Raw genomic sequence first — 17,337 nt, 5'->3', positions numbered from 1 at the left:
TGCTCCCACCCCTCCCCTCTTCCATGCAAGGGCATACACTGATGATATGATCATAATTAATTGATGCCGGAGCACAGACTGGGTAGCCAAGACTACATAAACAAAACAAAATCGTGGGTGGTAGACATGCAGCACTGATCTCACGTGAACCTTGTGATAGACAGCTGCCTGCATGAGAGTCTCTGCACACAGCTGCGTGCACCTTAACTGTACGAAGGCGCCAGGCCTACTCGGAACTCTAGCTCTGTACTGTGCTCTGGTACTACATGGACTAAGTTGCTAGATGTACTAGACTGCAAGATGGCACACTGCTTTGACTCGGAACTATAGAGTAAGTTGCTGCAAAACCATTGTTGTGCTAAAAAGCTTGACATAGACAGACTGCAAGTCTACTACTCACTACTATAATTGTAACTATATAATAATTCTTGTTGGGCTTTGTGGGCAGCTGTCCGTCAGTCTGATATGTTGGGCTTTGTGGGCAGCTGTCCGTCAGTCTGATATGTTGGGCTTTGTGGGCAGCTGTCCGTCAGTCTGATATGTTGGGCTTTATGGGCAGCTGTCCGTCAGTCTGATATGTTGGGCTTTGTGGGCAGCTGTCCGTCAGTCTGATATGTTGGGCTTTATGGGCAGCTGTCCGTCAGTCTGATATGCTGGGCTTTGTGGGCAGCTGTCCGTCAGTCTGATATGTTGGGCTTTGTGGGCAGCTGTCCGTCAGTCTGATATGTTAGGTTTTGTGGGCACTTGTCTGTCAGTCTGATATGTTGGGCTTTGTGGGCACGTGTCCGTCAGTTAGATGTATGTTGAGCGTTAGGAACACTTTCCTGTCAGACTGGTTTTTCGCACGTATCTACATTTGCATACAAATCATCATAATTATAATTTTTGTCTTCCAATTATAATTTCCAATGACAACAAGATAATGGTTGTTTCTTACAAAATTATCGCATCGTAAGAGCTATAGGTACTCTTTTCATGCAGGGTTCATGGAGTCGAGCTATTTAAACGAGGTTAAAGAATATGCGTCGCAAATTGAGATTCAACATCTGTCCAAAGATAAACCACTGCTCTTTAAAAGGAATAGTCCAAAAACAAAGCGTAACAAAGGTGCTATCAGGAGTGATATGATCGACCAGCAGTTACAGATGTGCGTATATACTTACCTTCTATCCACCACTGACCGATTATGTCTATGTAAGTTCACTATTAATCATTATTGTGTTCAAGCATATAGCTGTAAATGTTTGCAGTAGTAATAGAATTTTTTGAAATTACAGGAAAAGATACCTATATAGATTTACTTTTGAGGAAAATTGGAAAGAATTCGAACAAAGGAGAACAATGTTAAGCTACAGGAGCTGGTTGAAGACTATGCAGTCACTGGTGCAGTCACAATCTAATGGTAAATAGAAACCCATATCTTCAAACATACATTTTTTTTTATTCAGTTCTGAAGATAATACTGTAAGAAGAAGGATGCAGTACAAATGATATTTGTCAAGCTGCTGCTCCACGTATGTAATGCATAAACAGTTACAAATACTTGATACTTGAGAACAGATTCTTCTGTTGCCCTTGAATTCATCCTGTGTGGGGGGGTATATGCTTATTATAACGAGAATAACCCTGTCATCATACATAATTATATAATTATACACAGTAATGCATGCACACTGGATATTTGGAAGAGGTGACAACAGTTGTTAAAGTGTTAGGCTTTCGGCTTATTTGAATAATTGTCTCCTACTCACTTATATCACTGCCTACTGTTTTTGTGAGCCCCATCCTTATCCCATCATAATATATACATGCAGGTGGATGACATGCAACGTTCGTTCAAGGTAGAAAAAGTGCTATTGAATCTGGATCAATGAACTACTTCGTCATCGTAGAGAAAGAAGTGTATGAAGTAGACTCATTCTATGAAACTCTTGTACTATGTTTTTGACATTTTAGTACCCACGTGCATGTCTGCATGGCACCCTTTTATTTTTTATTTTTAAGGTGCCTAAGTGTATTGTGGTCGTAGTTATTAAACACTTTATGAGGTTATAGGTATACATATCTTCATACTTTTATTGTATGCTATCGTGATGCATATCATTATACACATGCTATAATTATGTTACGTCATTTAAGTCAAGTGCATGAGCTTATCGAGAAGTGCAATAAGCATGCATGCAATATTTTATGCTTTGCATGAAGAGTAGCAATGACAACTGTACCTGTAGTAACAGCAGCACCCATCCCCAGTGCTTTAATAACACCATTGTAGGTGTAGTTGTAAAAGTTACACACAGTTTGGAGTTGCAGTAACTCCAAGAAAGTGCAAGTACAGCACATTTTCATGCTGTTACAACTCCAAAATGAGTGTTTTAATAACACTAAAATCTGGTGCTGTAATAACTCCATATATGAGTGCCATATTTGGTACAATGGTTTTACCCCACTTTTGGGTGTTACAATAGCAACACATTTTTAACAGTGTTATATTATTATGATTCAGTTCCGGGAATAAATGTCATAAAAAGTCACTAATTGACTCACATTTTTTCCAGCCGAGGTAAATGGAGCACAGCTATAGGTTACGTCTCTGTGGGGCATGGAAAAATTGATTGACTGAAATTGTGTATCGGGTTTTAAGCAACTATAACTACTGTACCACTACCACGATGTTGTGATGGTTGTATCTGTATACCTGTGTGTGTGTACATGACCACCATGCAATCTATTACCCAGTCTGCTGTGCAAGAGAGACTTGTGATGGAGGAAGAGCTCAAGAAGGCACTGGATCGCTGTGAGGAGTTGGAGCAGAGCAGTGTGCCGATGGAGTAGATATTTGAGTGCTACAAACAACAGGTGATAAAAGTGGTACAGTATACCTGTACAGATTATGGCCTACATTATGCACTGCATCTATGTACATTAAATTAGTACTGGACTAGATATTATTTGTTGGTAAAAAATGCCAAATCAGCAGAAAATTATTAACTTTCCAATGAATATTGTCTGGTTATATCTGTTGGTTTAAGAGTTTATCGTGTTTTTCCACGCCTAGGTCTACAAGCTAATTTCCCTATCCCTGTTAGACCACACACGCACTACACATACACACACAATGCACACAACCCCTCTCCCCTCCCCCACACACGTCTCACATACACACGCAATGCACACAACCCCTCTCCCCCCCACACACCTCACATACATACACAATGCACACAGCCCCTCTCCCCCTCCACACACCTCACATACACACACAATGCACACAACCCCTCCCCCCCCACACACCTCATATATACACACACAGCCCCCCCCCCCCACACACCTCATATATACACACACAACCCCCCCCACACACCTCACATACACACCCAATGCACACAACCCCTCTCCCACCCCACACACCTCACATACACACACAATCAACACAACCCCTCTCCCCCCCACACACCTCACATACACACACAATGCACACAACCCCTCTCCCCCCCCACATCCCTCACATACACACACAATTCACACAACCCCTCTCCCCCACACACACCTCACATACACACACACAATGCACACAACCCCTCTCCCCCCCACACACTTCACATACACACACAACACAATGCACACAACCCCTCTCCCCCCCTCACCTCACATACACACACACACACAGCCCCTCTTCCCCCACACACCTCACATACACACACAATGCACGCAACCCCTCTCCCCCCACACACCTCACATACACACACAATGCACACATCCCCTCTCCCCCCCACACACCTCACAAACACACACAATGCACACAACCCCTCTCCCCCCACACACCTCACATACACACACAATGCACACAACCCCTGTCCCCCCCACACACCTCACATACACACACAATGCACACAACCCCTCTCCCCCCACACACCTTACATACACACACAATGCGCGCAACCCCGCTCCCCCCCCCACACACCTCACATACACACACAATGCACACAACCCCTCCCCCTCACCTCAAATACACACACACACACACACACAGCCCCTCTCCCCCACACCTCACAAACACACACAATGCACACAACCCCTCCCCCCCCCCCCTCACCTCACATACACACACAATGCACACAGCCCCTCTCCCCCCCACACCTCACAAACACACACAATGCATGCACACAACCCCTCTCCCCCCCACACACCCCCCACACACCCTCACATACACACACAATGCACACAACCCCTCTTTCCCCCCCCCCACACACCTCACATACCCACACAATGCGCACAACCCCTCTCCCCCCACACACCTCACATACACACACAATGCACACAACCCCTCTTCCCCCCCCCACACACCTCACATACACACACAATGCACACAACCCCTCTCCTCCCCACACACCTCACATACACACATAATCCCTTCCCCCCCCCACACCTAACATACACACAATGCACACAACCCCTCTCCCCCACACACACCTCACATACACACACAATGCACACAACCCCTCTCCCCCCCAAACACCTCACATACACACGCAATGCACACAACCCCTCTCCCCCCTACACACTTCACATACACACACAATACATACAGCCCCTCTCCCCCCCCCACACACACCTCACATACACACACAATGCACACAACCCCTCTCCCCCCACACACGCCTCACATACACACACAATGCACACAACCCCTCTCCCCCCCCCTACACACACACAATGCACACAACCCCTTTCCCCCCCACACACCTCACATACACACACAATGCACACAACCCCTCTCCCCCCCACACACCTCACATACACACACAATGCACACAGCCCTCTCCCCCCCACACCTCACAAACACACACAATGCACACAACCCCTCTCCCCCCTACACACCTCACATACACACACAATGCACACAACCCCTCTCCCCCCCCACACACCTCACATACACACACAATGCACACAACCCCTCTCCCCCCCAAACATTTCACATACACACACAATGCACACAACCCCTCTCCCCCCTACACACTTCACATACACACACAATGCATACAGCCCCTCTCCCCCCCCACACACCTCACATACACACACAATGCACACAACCCCTCTCCCCCCACACACACCTCACATACACACACAATGCACACAACTCCTCTCCCCCCCCTTACCTCACATACACACGCACCCACACCTCACAAACACACACAATGCACACAACTCCTCTCCCCCCCCACACACCTCACATACACACACAATGCACACAACCCCTCTCTCCCTCCACACACCTCACATACACACACAATGCACACAACCCCTCTCCCTCCCACACACCTCACATACACACACAATGCACACAACCCCTCTTCCCCCACACACACATACACACACATTGCACATAACCTCTCTCTCCCTCCACACATTTCACATACACACACAATGCACACAACCCCTCTCCCCCCACACACACCTTACATAGTTATTTACTGATTCACTCCGTATCCTAGGCGATTTCCAGTGAATATGAGCCATATTTACTTCCCCCAGGGAAGTATGGAATATGGCTCATATTTTTACTTCCTACAAGCACTATTCAACTTTTGAATCATCTTGACAATTTGTACACAGTAAAATAGCAATACAGCACGCAAAAAGGTTTGTAGACTATGTTTTGTGTTATTGTCATATTGACCTGAGCTAGCTAGCAGTCTAAGCTACTTATTACATGTTCATGAGCCTGAAACACTGCAGTTCAATCCTTGCTCTGTGTTTCTAGTCAAGCTGTGGCTCAGAGGTAGAGCAGTGTTGGTAGACTTGTGCAATGCAAATTGAAAACGGCAGCTGCTGAATATTGGTGGTGGGCGAGTCTGGTCAAAGGTTATAGCTTCCAGTAGAACCTAGCTGTTTGGAGAAGTAGCTAGCTCTCATACTTGACAGCTGTAACTGTTCTAACTGGAAGGAGGATAATTTAAATGAAGAAGCAAAACGAAACGTTTACCTTGTAAAATTGACCAGTGTTCCAACTTCAAAAGTCCATAACAACGTGCAAACCTGAATTTATAAACATACAGTAGAGGTGAAATTTACAGACCTTTGCTGCCAACTACACTAGAGGTCAAATTCACTACAGATTTGAAATAGCTGTGGAACTAGAGGAACACAAACTGCTATGAGAAAGTTCAATAAAAATAATATAACATAATAACATGCTGCTACAGCTTCACCTTTTTTGTTCACAGGTAGACTAATAGTGTATAGTCCTCTTCAAGTTGTCTTTTTGGACCAGCAGCTCCTCTTGTGACAAGCAGCAGGATTTTTTCTCAGAGCTGTCTGTCTCATTCTCTTTTTGTAGTCAGGTGACGTCATCCTGCCCCAAGCTAGCGCATGCGCATAAGCTACAGCTGCAACAGCCTGTATACAGGACGTGGGTGCTACGCCCTGATACAGGCCCGTATCCACGGGCTGTAAACAGGATGTGGGCTAACGTCCTGTTTACAGCCCGTGAGAACGGCCTGTATACAGGACGTGGGTAGGCTACATCCTGTATACAGGCCGTTCACGGGCCCGTAACGGCCCGTTTTCAACCAACGGCCTGAAACGGACCCGTGGATTTTTGGCTGTGTACACAATGCACACAACCCCTCTCCCCACACACACAATGCACACAACCTCTGTCCCCCCCACACACCTCACATACACACACAATGCACATAACCTCTCTCCCCCCCCACACACACCTCACATACACACACACACACAACCCCTCTCCCCCCCACACACCTCACATACACACACAATGCACACAACCCCTCTCCCCCCACACACATTGCACACAACCCCTCTCCCCCCCACACACCTCACATACACACACAATGCACACAGCCCCCCCCCCACACACCTAACATACACACACAATGCACACAACCCCTCTCCCCCCCCACACACACACCTCACATATACACACAATGCACACAACCCCTCTCCCCCACACACACCTCACATACACACACATGCACACAGCCCCCTCTCCCCCCACACACACCTCACATACACACACAACCCCTCTCCCCCCCCACACACCTCACATACACACACAATGCACACAACCCCTCTCCCCCCCACACCTCACAAACACACACAATGCACACAACCCCTCTCCCTCCCACACACCTCACATACACACACAATGCACACAGCCCCTCTCCCCCTATACACACCTCACATACACACACAATGCACACAACCCCTCCCCCCCACACACCTCACATACACACACAATGCACACAACCCCTCTCCCCCCCACACACCTCACATACACACACAATGCACACAACCCCTCTCCTCCCCCCCCCACACACCTCACATACACACACAATTCACACAACCCCTCTCCCCCCACACACACACCTCACATACACACACATTGCACACAACCCCTCTCCCCCCACACACCTCACACACACACACAATGCCTCTCATTGTACATCCCAACCACTCCCCCCATACAGTTTTTCTGCTAAACCACACCCAAAATGTATACGTATAAAATTACTAGTTTGGGGCAGCAAGTATACAGAATAGCGAGTTGGCCACATTTCAGGCCGTACTTCAGAGAGTCGGAATAGCGAGAGTCTACTGTACCTTTATTATAACTACTGTACCACTACCACGATGCTGTGATGGTTGTATCTGTATACCTGTGTGTGTGTACATGACCACCATGCAATCTATTACCCAGTCTGCTGTGCAAGAGAGACTTGTGATGGAGGAAGACCTCAAGAAGGCACTGGATCGCTGTAAGGAGCTGGAGCAGAGCAGTGTGCCTGCAGTGGACGAGGTGGACATATTCGAGTGCTACAAAGTAACGGGAGAAGGAAGAGTACTTGAAACAGGTGATAAAGTGGTACAGTATACCGTACCGTACGTATAGCGTCCTGGGTATAGTTTCCGTGGGCAAGCTAAACCTTGACGAATATTTATCACTCACGAAAACGTAGGCATGGTTGACCGGAACGCATGCAATGCAGTGAAGCAAAGGGAATTTTTACACACGAAATCACTGCTGCACCACGCCTACGTTTTTGTCTCGGATTTTTTATCCCACGAAAATGACCTGCTATACAGTATGTACTGATTATGGCTTAGGCAAAATACACAATACATGATGCTGATTGTGTCTAGAGACTATTGCCCGTTTTTTTTCCCCATATAAAGTTTGCATTTCTGGTACTGTATCAGTTAGTCAGGGTTTCATCTATTGGGGGGGTGGTTCTTCCCCCCCATGTTGTAGAATAATGACATCATCACATTAGTACTACATGTCACCACATTAGTTAATGTGATTAACTAAAGGTATATATAATTGCAGGTACATGTATTAATGAAAGCACCGCGGGTGCTGATGCCTCGGTGGAGGCTACAGATACACACATTATCATGATGACTATTTTTGCATTTTTGCTGCATGCAAACTCAAATTGCATGGTGGTCGATCATGTACACACACACACACAGGTAATACAACCACTATGTGGTAGTGGTACAGCTGTTTGCTCACTGCATTACCACAAAACAACAAAATACCATACAATGTTGCTATGCAAACAACACAATGATGGCCTGTATGTTAAATGGGTACTTTTTAAGGGTTACAAAAATGGCTGATCTGCGAGACCATCAAAAATTACCCGCTATAAGGGGGCATCAATATTATAGTAAATGCTCTCACGATCTACTCTTGGTGATATATATGGAAACTCACATACAAATTATGGTGAGGATCTGAAATGGAGAATGGGCGGGGACTAGCTTGCACATACCAGCAGATATGATATATATGTAGTTACTAACCGTCCACTGAATGTATGGAAAGCAGTGTGAAGGCTGAAGAAACTGTTAGTACGAAGTACTGCAAAGGACATCAAACAGTGCATGTACATAGTGGGGCCATAGGCAGTGCATGTACTTAGTGGGACCATAGGTGTACATAGTGGGACCATAGGCAGTGCATGTACATAGTGGGGTCATAGGCAGTGCATGTACATAGTGGGACCATAGGCAGTGCATGTACATAGTGGGGCCATAAGCAGTGCATGTACATAGTGGGACCATAGGCAGTGCGTGTACATAGTGGGGCCATAGGCAGTGCGTGTACATAGTGGGGCCATAGGCAGTGCGTGTACATAGTGGGACCATAGGCAGTGCGTGTACATAGTGGGACCATAGGCAGTGCGTGTACATAGTGGGACCATAGGCAGTGCGTGTACATAGTGGGACCATAGGCAGTGCGTGTACATAGTGGGACCATAGGCAGTGCGTGTACATAGTGGGACCATAGGCAGTGCGTGTACATAGTGGGACCATAGGCAGTGCGTGTACATAGTGGGACCATAGGCAGTGCGTGTACATAGTGGGACCATAGGCAGTGCGTGTACATAGTGGGACCATAGGCAGTGCGTGTACATAGTGGGACCATAGGCAGTGCGTGTACATAGTGGGACCATAGGCAGTGCATGTACATAGTGGGGCCATAGGCAGTGCATGTACATAGTGGGGCCATAGGCAGTGCATGTACATAGTGGGGCCATAGGCAGTGCATGTACATAGTGGGGCCATAGGCAGTGCATGTACATAGTGGGGCCATAAGCAGTGCATGTACATAGTGGGGCCATAGGCAGTGCATGTACATAGTGGGACCATAGGCAGTGCATGTACATAGTGGGACCATAGGCAGTGCATGTACATAGTGGGGCCATAGGCAGTGCATGTACATAGTGGGACCATAGGCAGTGCATGTACATAGTGGGGCCATAGGCAGTGCATGTACATAGTGGGGCCATAGGCAGTGCATGTACATAGTGGGGCCATAAGCAGTGCATGTACATAGTGGGGCCATAAGCAGTGCATGTACATAGTGGGACCATAAGCAGTGCATGTACATAGTGGGACCATAGGCAGTGCATGTACATAGTGGGACCATAAGCTCTGAAGGTGTACAATGCAGTAAGGAACTAGACTGAATAGTTTTAAGCACAAAACCTCCAAATTGCACCTTGGACAATCATTCCGCCAAATTTTTCCTGTGGCTGCCCCCCGAACCCCCCCAAATGTTCAACAACGTACGGCCGTCGTCATTTCCCCCCTTAGCTAAAAATCCTGCTTGAAACCCTGACAATAGTGAGTATTTGTGACATACCGTATAAGTAGAGGTTGTATGGTGAAAATGTTTGTATATTTCGTACTGTAGAGCATCATACATGCACTGTACGAAAAATAAAACTACAAACTATTCTACAGCAATAGGCTCAACGTGGCTGTATGAATATTTAAAATACGAAATATTTCCAGTCCTACAGTATTATAAACTCTTTAACCACAACTTTGGTAAAAATAATATTAGTTCTTACCTAAACTTCTTGAAGGCATGAGTGAGTGTTCGGGTTCATTACTGACAGGGCATCATTCTCAGTCTCAATTAACTCACATCAACCTCCAGCATGGGGTGGGTCGATCACAGTGACATAACACACACAAACTGTGCAAAGGAACAGGAAAACATGATAAACCGACATTACGGTAACTTAAACCAACAGATGATAAATGGACTAAAATCATGAAAACTCACTAATAATATAACGAGTGTTGCAAACTGCAATGTGCTAATGCATGCCTCTCACTTATAGTTTCGATTAGGGGGGGAGGGGCTAAATGAGGCTCTTAATACTGCTAATCACAGGGGCCCCTCTTTCTGTATTCCCCCAAAACCTAATCGCAGTCACGTGACCCCTAACCTCTAGCGTGAGAGATATGAATGGGCACGTACATGTAACATCTGCTTAGACCGGTACCTCGCGGATATGACACAACAAATCTACTGCAACCTGTAAGACTAGTCTGATATACATGTACCACAGACACAGTGTGCTTGCGTACATGCTAATTTAAAACTACTCACATCTGCCTTGCTGTTGGCCAGTTCCAATTCTCACTCCAGCTCAGCCATGACACCAGGATCCATGATTTGAGATCTCTTGAGCAGCTTCTCCTCCATGTCTAGATGACTGCACTTCTTCTTACTACCACTCTAGAAGGTAAAAGAAAAACACATCAAAATTAATGCATTTGGTAAAGATCTACTCCCATGCAAACAACATTGTAATTAGTATATACATGGGATGATCGTTACCAAATTGACAGGTAAAGGATCAACAAAGCAAAATAATTAGAACAACTCCTGCGCCCGCCCATTCAGGAATTTCGTGATCTGGTAGGTATACTCAACCCTCAATACTGTCCCCCCACACATGTACAAGACTGCCCCATACTCACCAGGGTGTCATACAGGATTTTGAAATAGAGGGGGTAATAAGAAAAGTGACTAAAAAATTTTGCTAAAAAAAAGGTCAACTGTTAGCAAGAGAGTTCATAATAGACCTTTATCATGAACTCTTGCTGTTAGTATGTAAAATTGCCAGCTATGAACTCCGACTAGTACCTAAATGTAAATCTTAGGGGGTATTGGAGCTAGAGGGGGATATCCCCCTTCCCCCCTGTATGACACCCTGCTCACCCTTCGGAGCTGTCTCCCTCCTTAGCAATCACTCCATCGATGTGCGTCTTAAGTACCTCGTTTCGACTAATCTTGGACGCTATATACAGCACACCCGCCACTGTAGTATGTAGCATCACTCTGTGATGTGCCTCAAGGCCTTTCTCCTTCACAGCAAGCTCTTGCAGCTGGTGTAGGAAGACCAGTATATCTGAGAGCCCTTAATAAGAGAATTCCAGTGTCAGGAGAAATACGAGTTGGTAGAAAGCGAGTGTGTTAGCAGGGCTAGTGCAGAGAGCTTTGGCCAGTTCCAGGAGATTGGTGAAGAGAGAGTTGACTGTTTTAGAGAGGAATCCTTTCAAAACCACACCCAGTGAGAGCCTTACAGCCTCCAGACTCACCCAATCACTGCACAAAGGAAGGGTATAAATACACGTACATGTAGCTGTAAGCACTGCACATGATTGTATACATAGTGAAAGTTAACACAAAAGCTCATATGGACCTGTGTAACTAACAAATAAAATCTAGTGTGCCTCAAATGTACACTGAACATAGCAAGGTGCACGCACGCACGCACCGACACACACACACACACACACACACACACACACACACACGCACGTGTTGAGAGGAATCTTGTCCTTTTTGGCATGGTGATCTACGAGACGATGCCAGAGTAGGGCCACATCTAGCTGTGTGCTGGGCTCTCGAATGAGGAGCAATTGGATGAGGGAGGCAAACAGTTGCCCTGGGAACGCAGTCTCCAGCACTGATGCGTGACAGGTGTCAGCCACCGCCCTCCAAAACTTGACCAGGGAGGTAGTCAACATGGGGCTGCATAATAAAGGAGAGAATACAATTATGGAAGCTTAAACACTTAGTAATGCACACAGTCTATTGTGCATGGTCACATAATTATAAGCAGATCATCCTCTATAATATTCCCCACTTGGGATCTGTATCATAGCAACTGGCTGGGGTTTAACTACCATAAACCCCAGCCCTGGAGCACATTCCTCATAAACTCCCTTGCCTTGAGGGCGCACTGATTTATACTAGATCTACACAGCCAAAAAGAAGCTAGACACTTGTTGACAAAGGCAGGACAGATGGGTGGGGCTCACTAAACACCAGGAAGGCTGGAGGATGGGTGGGGCTCACTGCTTGGACATTGACAATTAAGTTAGTGCGTAGAGCTAGAAGCTTAGCACTGGCTAAAAGCTATACGCACAACCTTTTTGCCTCAATAGTTTTTGAGACTGTTAGCTAGTTGTATCCAAGGTAAGGTAGCTTAGGTAACAAGTACTTTTCATTCAAGTGGGTATATAACACTTACTGTCCACTACATTCGAATTTATGGCAAACGTAAACCATCCTTGGCCTCGCCCACGTCCTCGGAGGTTTACTGCCATAAATTCTGATGTATGGACAATAAGTATAACATAATATCATAGTCTACTCAAAGGTTACTGCTATAAACAGGATTCACGAAGGCACCAGAATCAGAGAACACGTACATGTACAAACAGTGTTTATGACAGGAAACTAAACACGTACATGTACACAAATAGCTAAATGAAGCAACTGCTTTAAAATACAATTCTCACCTGTTTTGAGTGTCCTGAGCTGCCAGAGGATGTACAGATAGTCCAGTGGTGGCTCCGCTATCAAGACCCCCTGAGGCCACGGGTACATAAGAGCTGATGAGCCCCAGTATATCTGGCTTGTGATAGTCGGGAAGGACTCCTGCAAACTCCTCCACAGTGATAGTGATGGATTGCTGAAAGGTCAGAGAGGAGGTGAGGTCGGAGGGGCCTTCTGAAACGGTTTCTATGGAGATACGGAGGTGGCGGACCAGTGTACGGAATATATCCAGTACAGACGGACCTGCATGAGTGGACACAAGCTAAGTAATGTAAATACATGTATGCAGATTTAAAGCGTGGAATTAAACCACACTACGGTATTACTAGATTGTTTTGCGAGCATCAAACATTTTGCGAATTTTGCGAGGGTTGATCAATTCGCAACAATAATATCCGCAAAACCTAAATTAATACTAGTAAATACACACGATCCTTGCCAGAACGCAATAGTTAAATCGCAAAGGGTCAAATTTTCTGCTGATTTGGCTCATTCGAAAAGGTTTTTCACCCGCAAAATATTCTAGTAAGACGGGTACGTATAATTATGAAGATTAAGCCAGTGTCAAAACATACAATGTCATGTACAAACTTTAATAACAGCTATGAAAGCATCTAAGTACGAAGAATAAATGCGTATAGCCTTCTTTAGAAAATGGCCCAAAAATAGTGTGTGCAACCGTACAAGTACTTTACCATGGAGACTCACCTAGAGAGCTGTCTGCTGCCACGGCAACACACTTAGAGAGTGTGCCGAGGATCCCTTGTTTGGTCTCCCAGGACTCCTTCACCTTGGCATCCAGGTGGTCCACCAGCAATTGGACGGCCTTGTACCGATCCTGTCTCTGTGGGGGTACATGTAAGTGGATAATGTTACCCTGGGAGGCTGTGGGGGGTACATGATAGATACTGTACACTGGGGGGCGTGGGGATACATATACAGTGGATAATGAACACTGGGGGGCTGTGGGGGTACATGTAAGTGGATAATGTACACTGGGGGGCTGTGGGGGTACATGTACAGTGGATAATGTACCCTGGGGGCTGTGGGGGTACATGTAAGTGGATAATGTACACTGGGGGGCTGTGGGGGTACATACATGTGTGTGGATACTGTACAGTGGGGGGCTGTGGGGGGTACATGATAAGAGGGGGTACATGTGAGTGGAAAGCACAATACACATGTACATGTGGGGGGCTGTGGGGGGTACATGATAAATACTGTACACTGAGGGGGTACATGTGAGTGGAAAGTACAATACACATGTACATGTAGGTACCGTATAGTATATATTTTATCAAGTATGATGCACTATACACTATGGTGAGACACTTGGCCACCAGTGCATGTATATACGTGTACCTGCATGGCTTCCACGACGATGACGTACACACCAGCTGTGAATTCCTTGTCTCATATCCATAGTTTGTTTAGGTCAAAGTGTCTACAAGGGAAGCAATGGAGTGTTACACACAGGAAATGAGACAATGGTTGTCATGGTGCTAGACCTGTAGCCTCTACACAGGCTCTCCTTTTTCTGTTCTTTATCACAATCGTTCAATAAGATAAAATACTGTATTAATCGTTCAATGAGATAAAATACGGTATTAATTGGAGGAATAAAGAAAGAAATAGACGTAGAGTTAGGAAAAAGGAGAGCCTGTATCGGGAAGTCGTGTGAGGGTAGAAGGGTGGTAGAAGGGTGAAAATGAGCGTGGGAATGCTGAGCTAGAGATGTTGGACTGCCCACGTAGAGATCTATGACTAATAAAACTTTGCCTGCAGCAAGCTGGACATGGACTTGGAACTGGAAGTTTGCAAGCACTATAGCTAGCTATACCTTAGGCTTAGCTAGATGATCTACTAGTTATTATGTTCAGATTCTATCAGACTATCCACCTTTTCTTGTGTCTTTCTACATGCTATTATATAGTCTACTGATAGTATAGATCAAGAATAGCTTAGTCATCATTATCATATAGCAGGTAGCTACTGCCACCAGAGCTGGCCACGCTGGTTCTCTGATCTGACTTGCAGCACAGCTTGGTGTTGTCTCAGTACAGTCTTATTAATTAACTCTGAATGCGTGGGAGAATATCTTACGTCACGATTGTGGGCTACATATCGCCCACGTTCATAAAAATCCTTGTGGATCACGCGATTTCCCGAACCAGGCCTTACTTTTTCTTAACTGTACGCCCATTTCTTTCTTTGCTGCCTCACTATGTCTTTCTTATGATTTATGGATGAACAGTGACAACAGCAAGGAAAAGTAAGGCCTGGGATCGAGGCTACTAGACCTGCTGAGACAACATTGCACAATAGTCATAGCACTTTACTAATATCAGGAGTTCAATAAGAATCCTAATGCACTCCTGCTGAACATGCAGTTCGATTTAAGTTAGGGAAACCACCTTGCCTACAAGTACAGTGTTGTAATACCTACGCATGTACACTGTATACATATATATTAGGGAAACCACCTTGCCTACAAGTACAGTGTTGTAATACCTACGCATGTACACTATATACATATACATTAGGGAAACCACCTTGCCTACAAGTAGCACCTACGCACACGAGGCATTGACTGACTTACTGCAGTATTGGCTTGAGGACACTGTCGATGTGAGAGAGTCCGGCAAAAGTGATGAGCTCAGTGAGACTATCCTGAGAGTACCCTCCCAGACTGTCCCCCTCCTCCACAAGAGGCTGGATCTCACCAGACTCTCTGTCAGAGTGGGAGGGGGGTTACTATGGGCACACACTGCATATACTCATACACATTGCCTAAGGCCACCAATGGGTAATGGTGCGTGTAAGTCGCTCATTGAAGCTACAGTATGTATGATTGTGTATTAGCCAGTGCTCCAGGAGCAGCAACTTGTAGATACTATTAATGTTATTACATAATTATAGTATACCTTGACTGGGCGACACTGTGACTGTGCATATTGAAGAGGAAGGGTGGCACTATCTTGTTCATGTGATCTAGGTCCCAAATGTTCATCTGGAGGTTGTCTTGCCGACCAATCTTCTTTATCACTCCCCTCAGCCCTTGCAACCCAGCCATTCGCGTCCTGTGTCCTGTGTGAGGTGTAGTGGGGAGGGGTGGAGTTGGTGATGAAAGCAATGTGATCACAAGTAATGCATGTGACAGAGCACCCTAAGGGCAGTACAGTTAAAATATGACACCTAACACTTCGACCTGTGGCCACTCAAACTCATTTCAAAACAGTAAATGGCAATACTCGTGATATTTGTCGGCGTCATCGACATTCTTGGTGAGGCTAAGAGAGGCAAAGCGGTGGATGAGGAAGTCGTACTGTCTGTGGTAGGGGGTGTTCCCTTCCTCTCACTCGGCAAACTTCACAAACTGTGTGTGTGTGTGGAGGAAGGGTCGTCAATGTGTTGTATACACAATACACTATTTACAAAATGAAAAGTATATGTACATGCAATCTAATCGTGAAGATACAAGTTCACTCTCTGCACTCACCCACCCACCCACACACACACACACACACCCACACACACCACACTCCCACACCCACACACACTCCCTACTCACCGAATTGGTGGCCGTTCTGTGTTGCTAGTTTCCAGCATATTATGCAGTATATCCAGGTAGCTATCCACAATCAACTGGAGCTTTTGTGAGTCACAGGCGGACAGCAGCTTCTCCGTCACTTGCAGAGCCACATGCCTGGGGGGAGGGAGGGGCATGAAAATGGTATTTTGTACCATGTTTGTGAGAAAAAGCCATTGGATACTATAGTTGTATCATAGATATAACATTTAAAGTTCCCAGCCACATATATACACCATTTTCTGTTCCGGAGGTATGGGGATGGTTGATAAATTTCCCCTAGCTATATATGACATGTCGACATTGTACAGGTATGTCTACGTCTCTGAAATAGTCGTCTAACCCGTTTTTCTCTCTTTGCAGGCTCCGACGCAGTCTCAGAGCGGGGTACTCTCCAATATTGTCCAGATGGTCAGGGGAGGTTTGAGCAAAGAAGAGCAGCTTGTCCATATTAGCAGACACAGGTGTGGGTGTTTGAGGGTCCTCTGGGAAGAGCCCATCAACCAGCCGTTTGTAGCGAGGTTTGGGGCAGCAGAAGCACGTCGCCATAGTTAGATCTAGTTCTGTG

The 17,337-nt window shown here is 45.9% G+C and overlaps 2 protein-coding genes and 4 long non-coding RNA genes across 7 annotated transcripts; 1 reads left to right on the top strand and 5 right to left on the bottom strand.

Annotated features, from left to right (window-relative positions):
- The first annotated feature begins 175 nt into the window (after positions 1 to 175).
- LOC135338791 (uncharacterized) lies at positions 176 to 2,249 on the top strand. Its single transcript, XR_010395762.1, has 5 exons — positions 176 to 331; positions 982 to 1,194; positions 1,278 to 1,402; positions 1,449 to 1,514; positions 1,815 to 2,249. It is a non-coding gene; the product is annotated as an uncharacterized LOC135338791 (long non-coding RNA).
- On the bottom strand, positions 1,398 to 2,367 carry LOC135338795 (uncharacterized). Its single transcript, XR_010395767.1, has 2 exons — positions 2,226 to 2,367; positions 1,398 to 1,586 (listed from the first exon to the last, which is right to left on the bottom strand). It is a non-coding gene; the product is annotated as an uncharacterized LOC135338795 (long non-coding RNA).
- Positions 2,368 to 5,583: 3,216 nt separating this feature from the next.
- Positions 5,584 to 6,693, bottom strand: LOC135338786 (uncharacterized). The gene is made up of 3 exons (XR_010395753.1): positions 6,210 to 6,693; positions 5,984 to 6,036; positions 5,584 to 5,937 (listed from the first exon to the last, which is right to left on the bottom strand). It is a non-coding gene; the product is annotated as an uncharacterized LOC135338786 (long non-coding RNA).
- A 777-nt stretch (positions 6,694 to 7,470) lies between these two features.
- Positions 7,471 to 11,928, bottom strand: LOC135338793 (uncharacterized). Its single transcript, XR_010395765.1, has 4 exons — positions 11,555 to 11,928; positions 10,940 to 11,068; positions 10,392 to 10,519; positions 7,471 to 7,808 (listed from the first exon to the last, which is right to left on the bottom strand). It is a non-coding gene; the product is annotated as an uncharacterized LOC135338793 (long non-coding RNA).
- Positions 11,929 to 12,028: 100 nt separating this feature from the next.
- On the bottom strand, positions 12,029 to 16,253 carry LOC135338966 (protein EFR3 homolog B-like). Its single transcript, XM_064535058.1, has 6 exons — positions 16,105 to 16,253; positions 15,780 to 15,911; positions 13,889 to 14,088; positions 13,144 to 13,423; positions 12,158 to 12,370; positions 12,029 to 12,038 (listed from the first exon to the last, which is right to left on the bottom strand). Exons 1-6 carry the CDS (start codon positions 16,251 to 16,253, stop codon positions 12,029 to 12,031), a joined length of 984 nt encoding a protein of 327 aa, XP_064391128.1.
- Positions 16,120 to 17,318, bottom strand: LOC135338782 (protein EFR3 homolog B-like). Of its 2 annotated transcripts, XR_010395747.1 has the most exons (4): positions 17,113 to 17,318; positions 16,752 to 16,886; positions 16,432 to 16,556; positions 16,136 to 16,267 (listed from the first exon to the last, which is right to left on the bottom strand). XR_010395747.1 is itself a non-coding variant. In XM_064534873.1 (3 exons), exons 1-3 carry the CDS (start codon positions 17,316 to 17,318, stop codon positions 16,550 to 16,552), a joined length of 348 nt encoding a protein of 115 aa, XP_064390943.1. In that variant the 3' UTR covers positions 16,120 to 16,549. The 2 variants fall into 2 exon arrangements, 1 of the variants encoding a protein (XP_064390943.1); XM_064534873.1 differs by having other exon boundaries at positions 16,120 to 16,556.
- Between the last annotated feature and the right edge of the window lie 19 nt (positions 17,319 to 17,337).

Source organism: Halichondria panicea, chromosome 7 (genome assembly GCF_963675165.1).
Source record: "Halichondria panicea chromosome 7, odHalPani1.1, whole genome shotgun sequence".
NCBI classification, from domain to species: Eukaryota; Metazoa; Porifera; class Demospongiae; order Suberitida; family Halichondriidae; genus Halichondria; species Halichondria panicea.
This window is presented reverse-complemented; position numbering and strand designations above follow the sequence as displayed.

What these genes read in the sequence shown, in the direction of transcription:
- LOC135338966 (XM_064535058.1), bottom strand. Translation starts at nt 16,253, where the DNA reads ATGGCTGGGTTGCAAGGGCTGAGGGGAGTGATAAAGAAGATTGGTCGG. An exon ending in CACAGTGTCGCCCAGTCAAG is followed by an intron (nt 15,912 to 16,104) that starts GTATACTATAAT and finishes CCACTCTGACAG; the next exon opens with AGAGTCTGGTGAGATCCAGC. An exon ending in GCTCAGGACACTCAAAACAG is followed by an intron (nt 12,371 to 13,143) that starts GTGAGAATTGTA and finishes TTTATTATGCAG; the next exon opens with CCCCATGTTGACTACCTCCC.
- LOC135338782 (XM_064534873.1), bottom strand. Translation starts at nt 17,318, where the DNA reads ATGGCGACGTGCTTCTGCTGCCCCAAACCTCGCTACAAACGGCTGGTT. An exon ending in CTGCAAAGAGAGAAAAACGG is followed by an intron (nt 16,887 to 17,112) that starts GTTAGACGACTA and finishes CCCTCCCCCCAG; the next exon opens with GCATGTGGCTCTGCAAGTGA.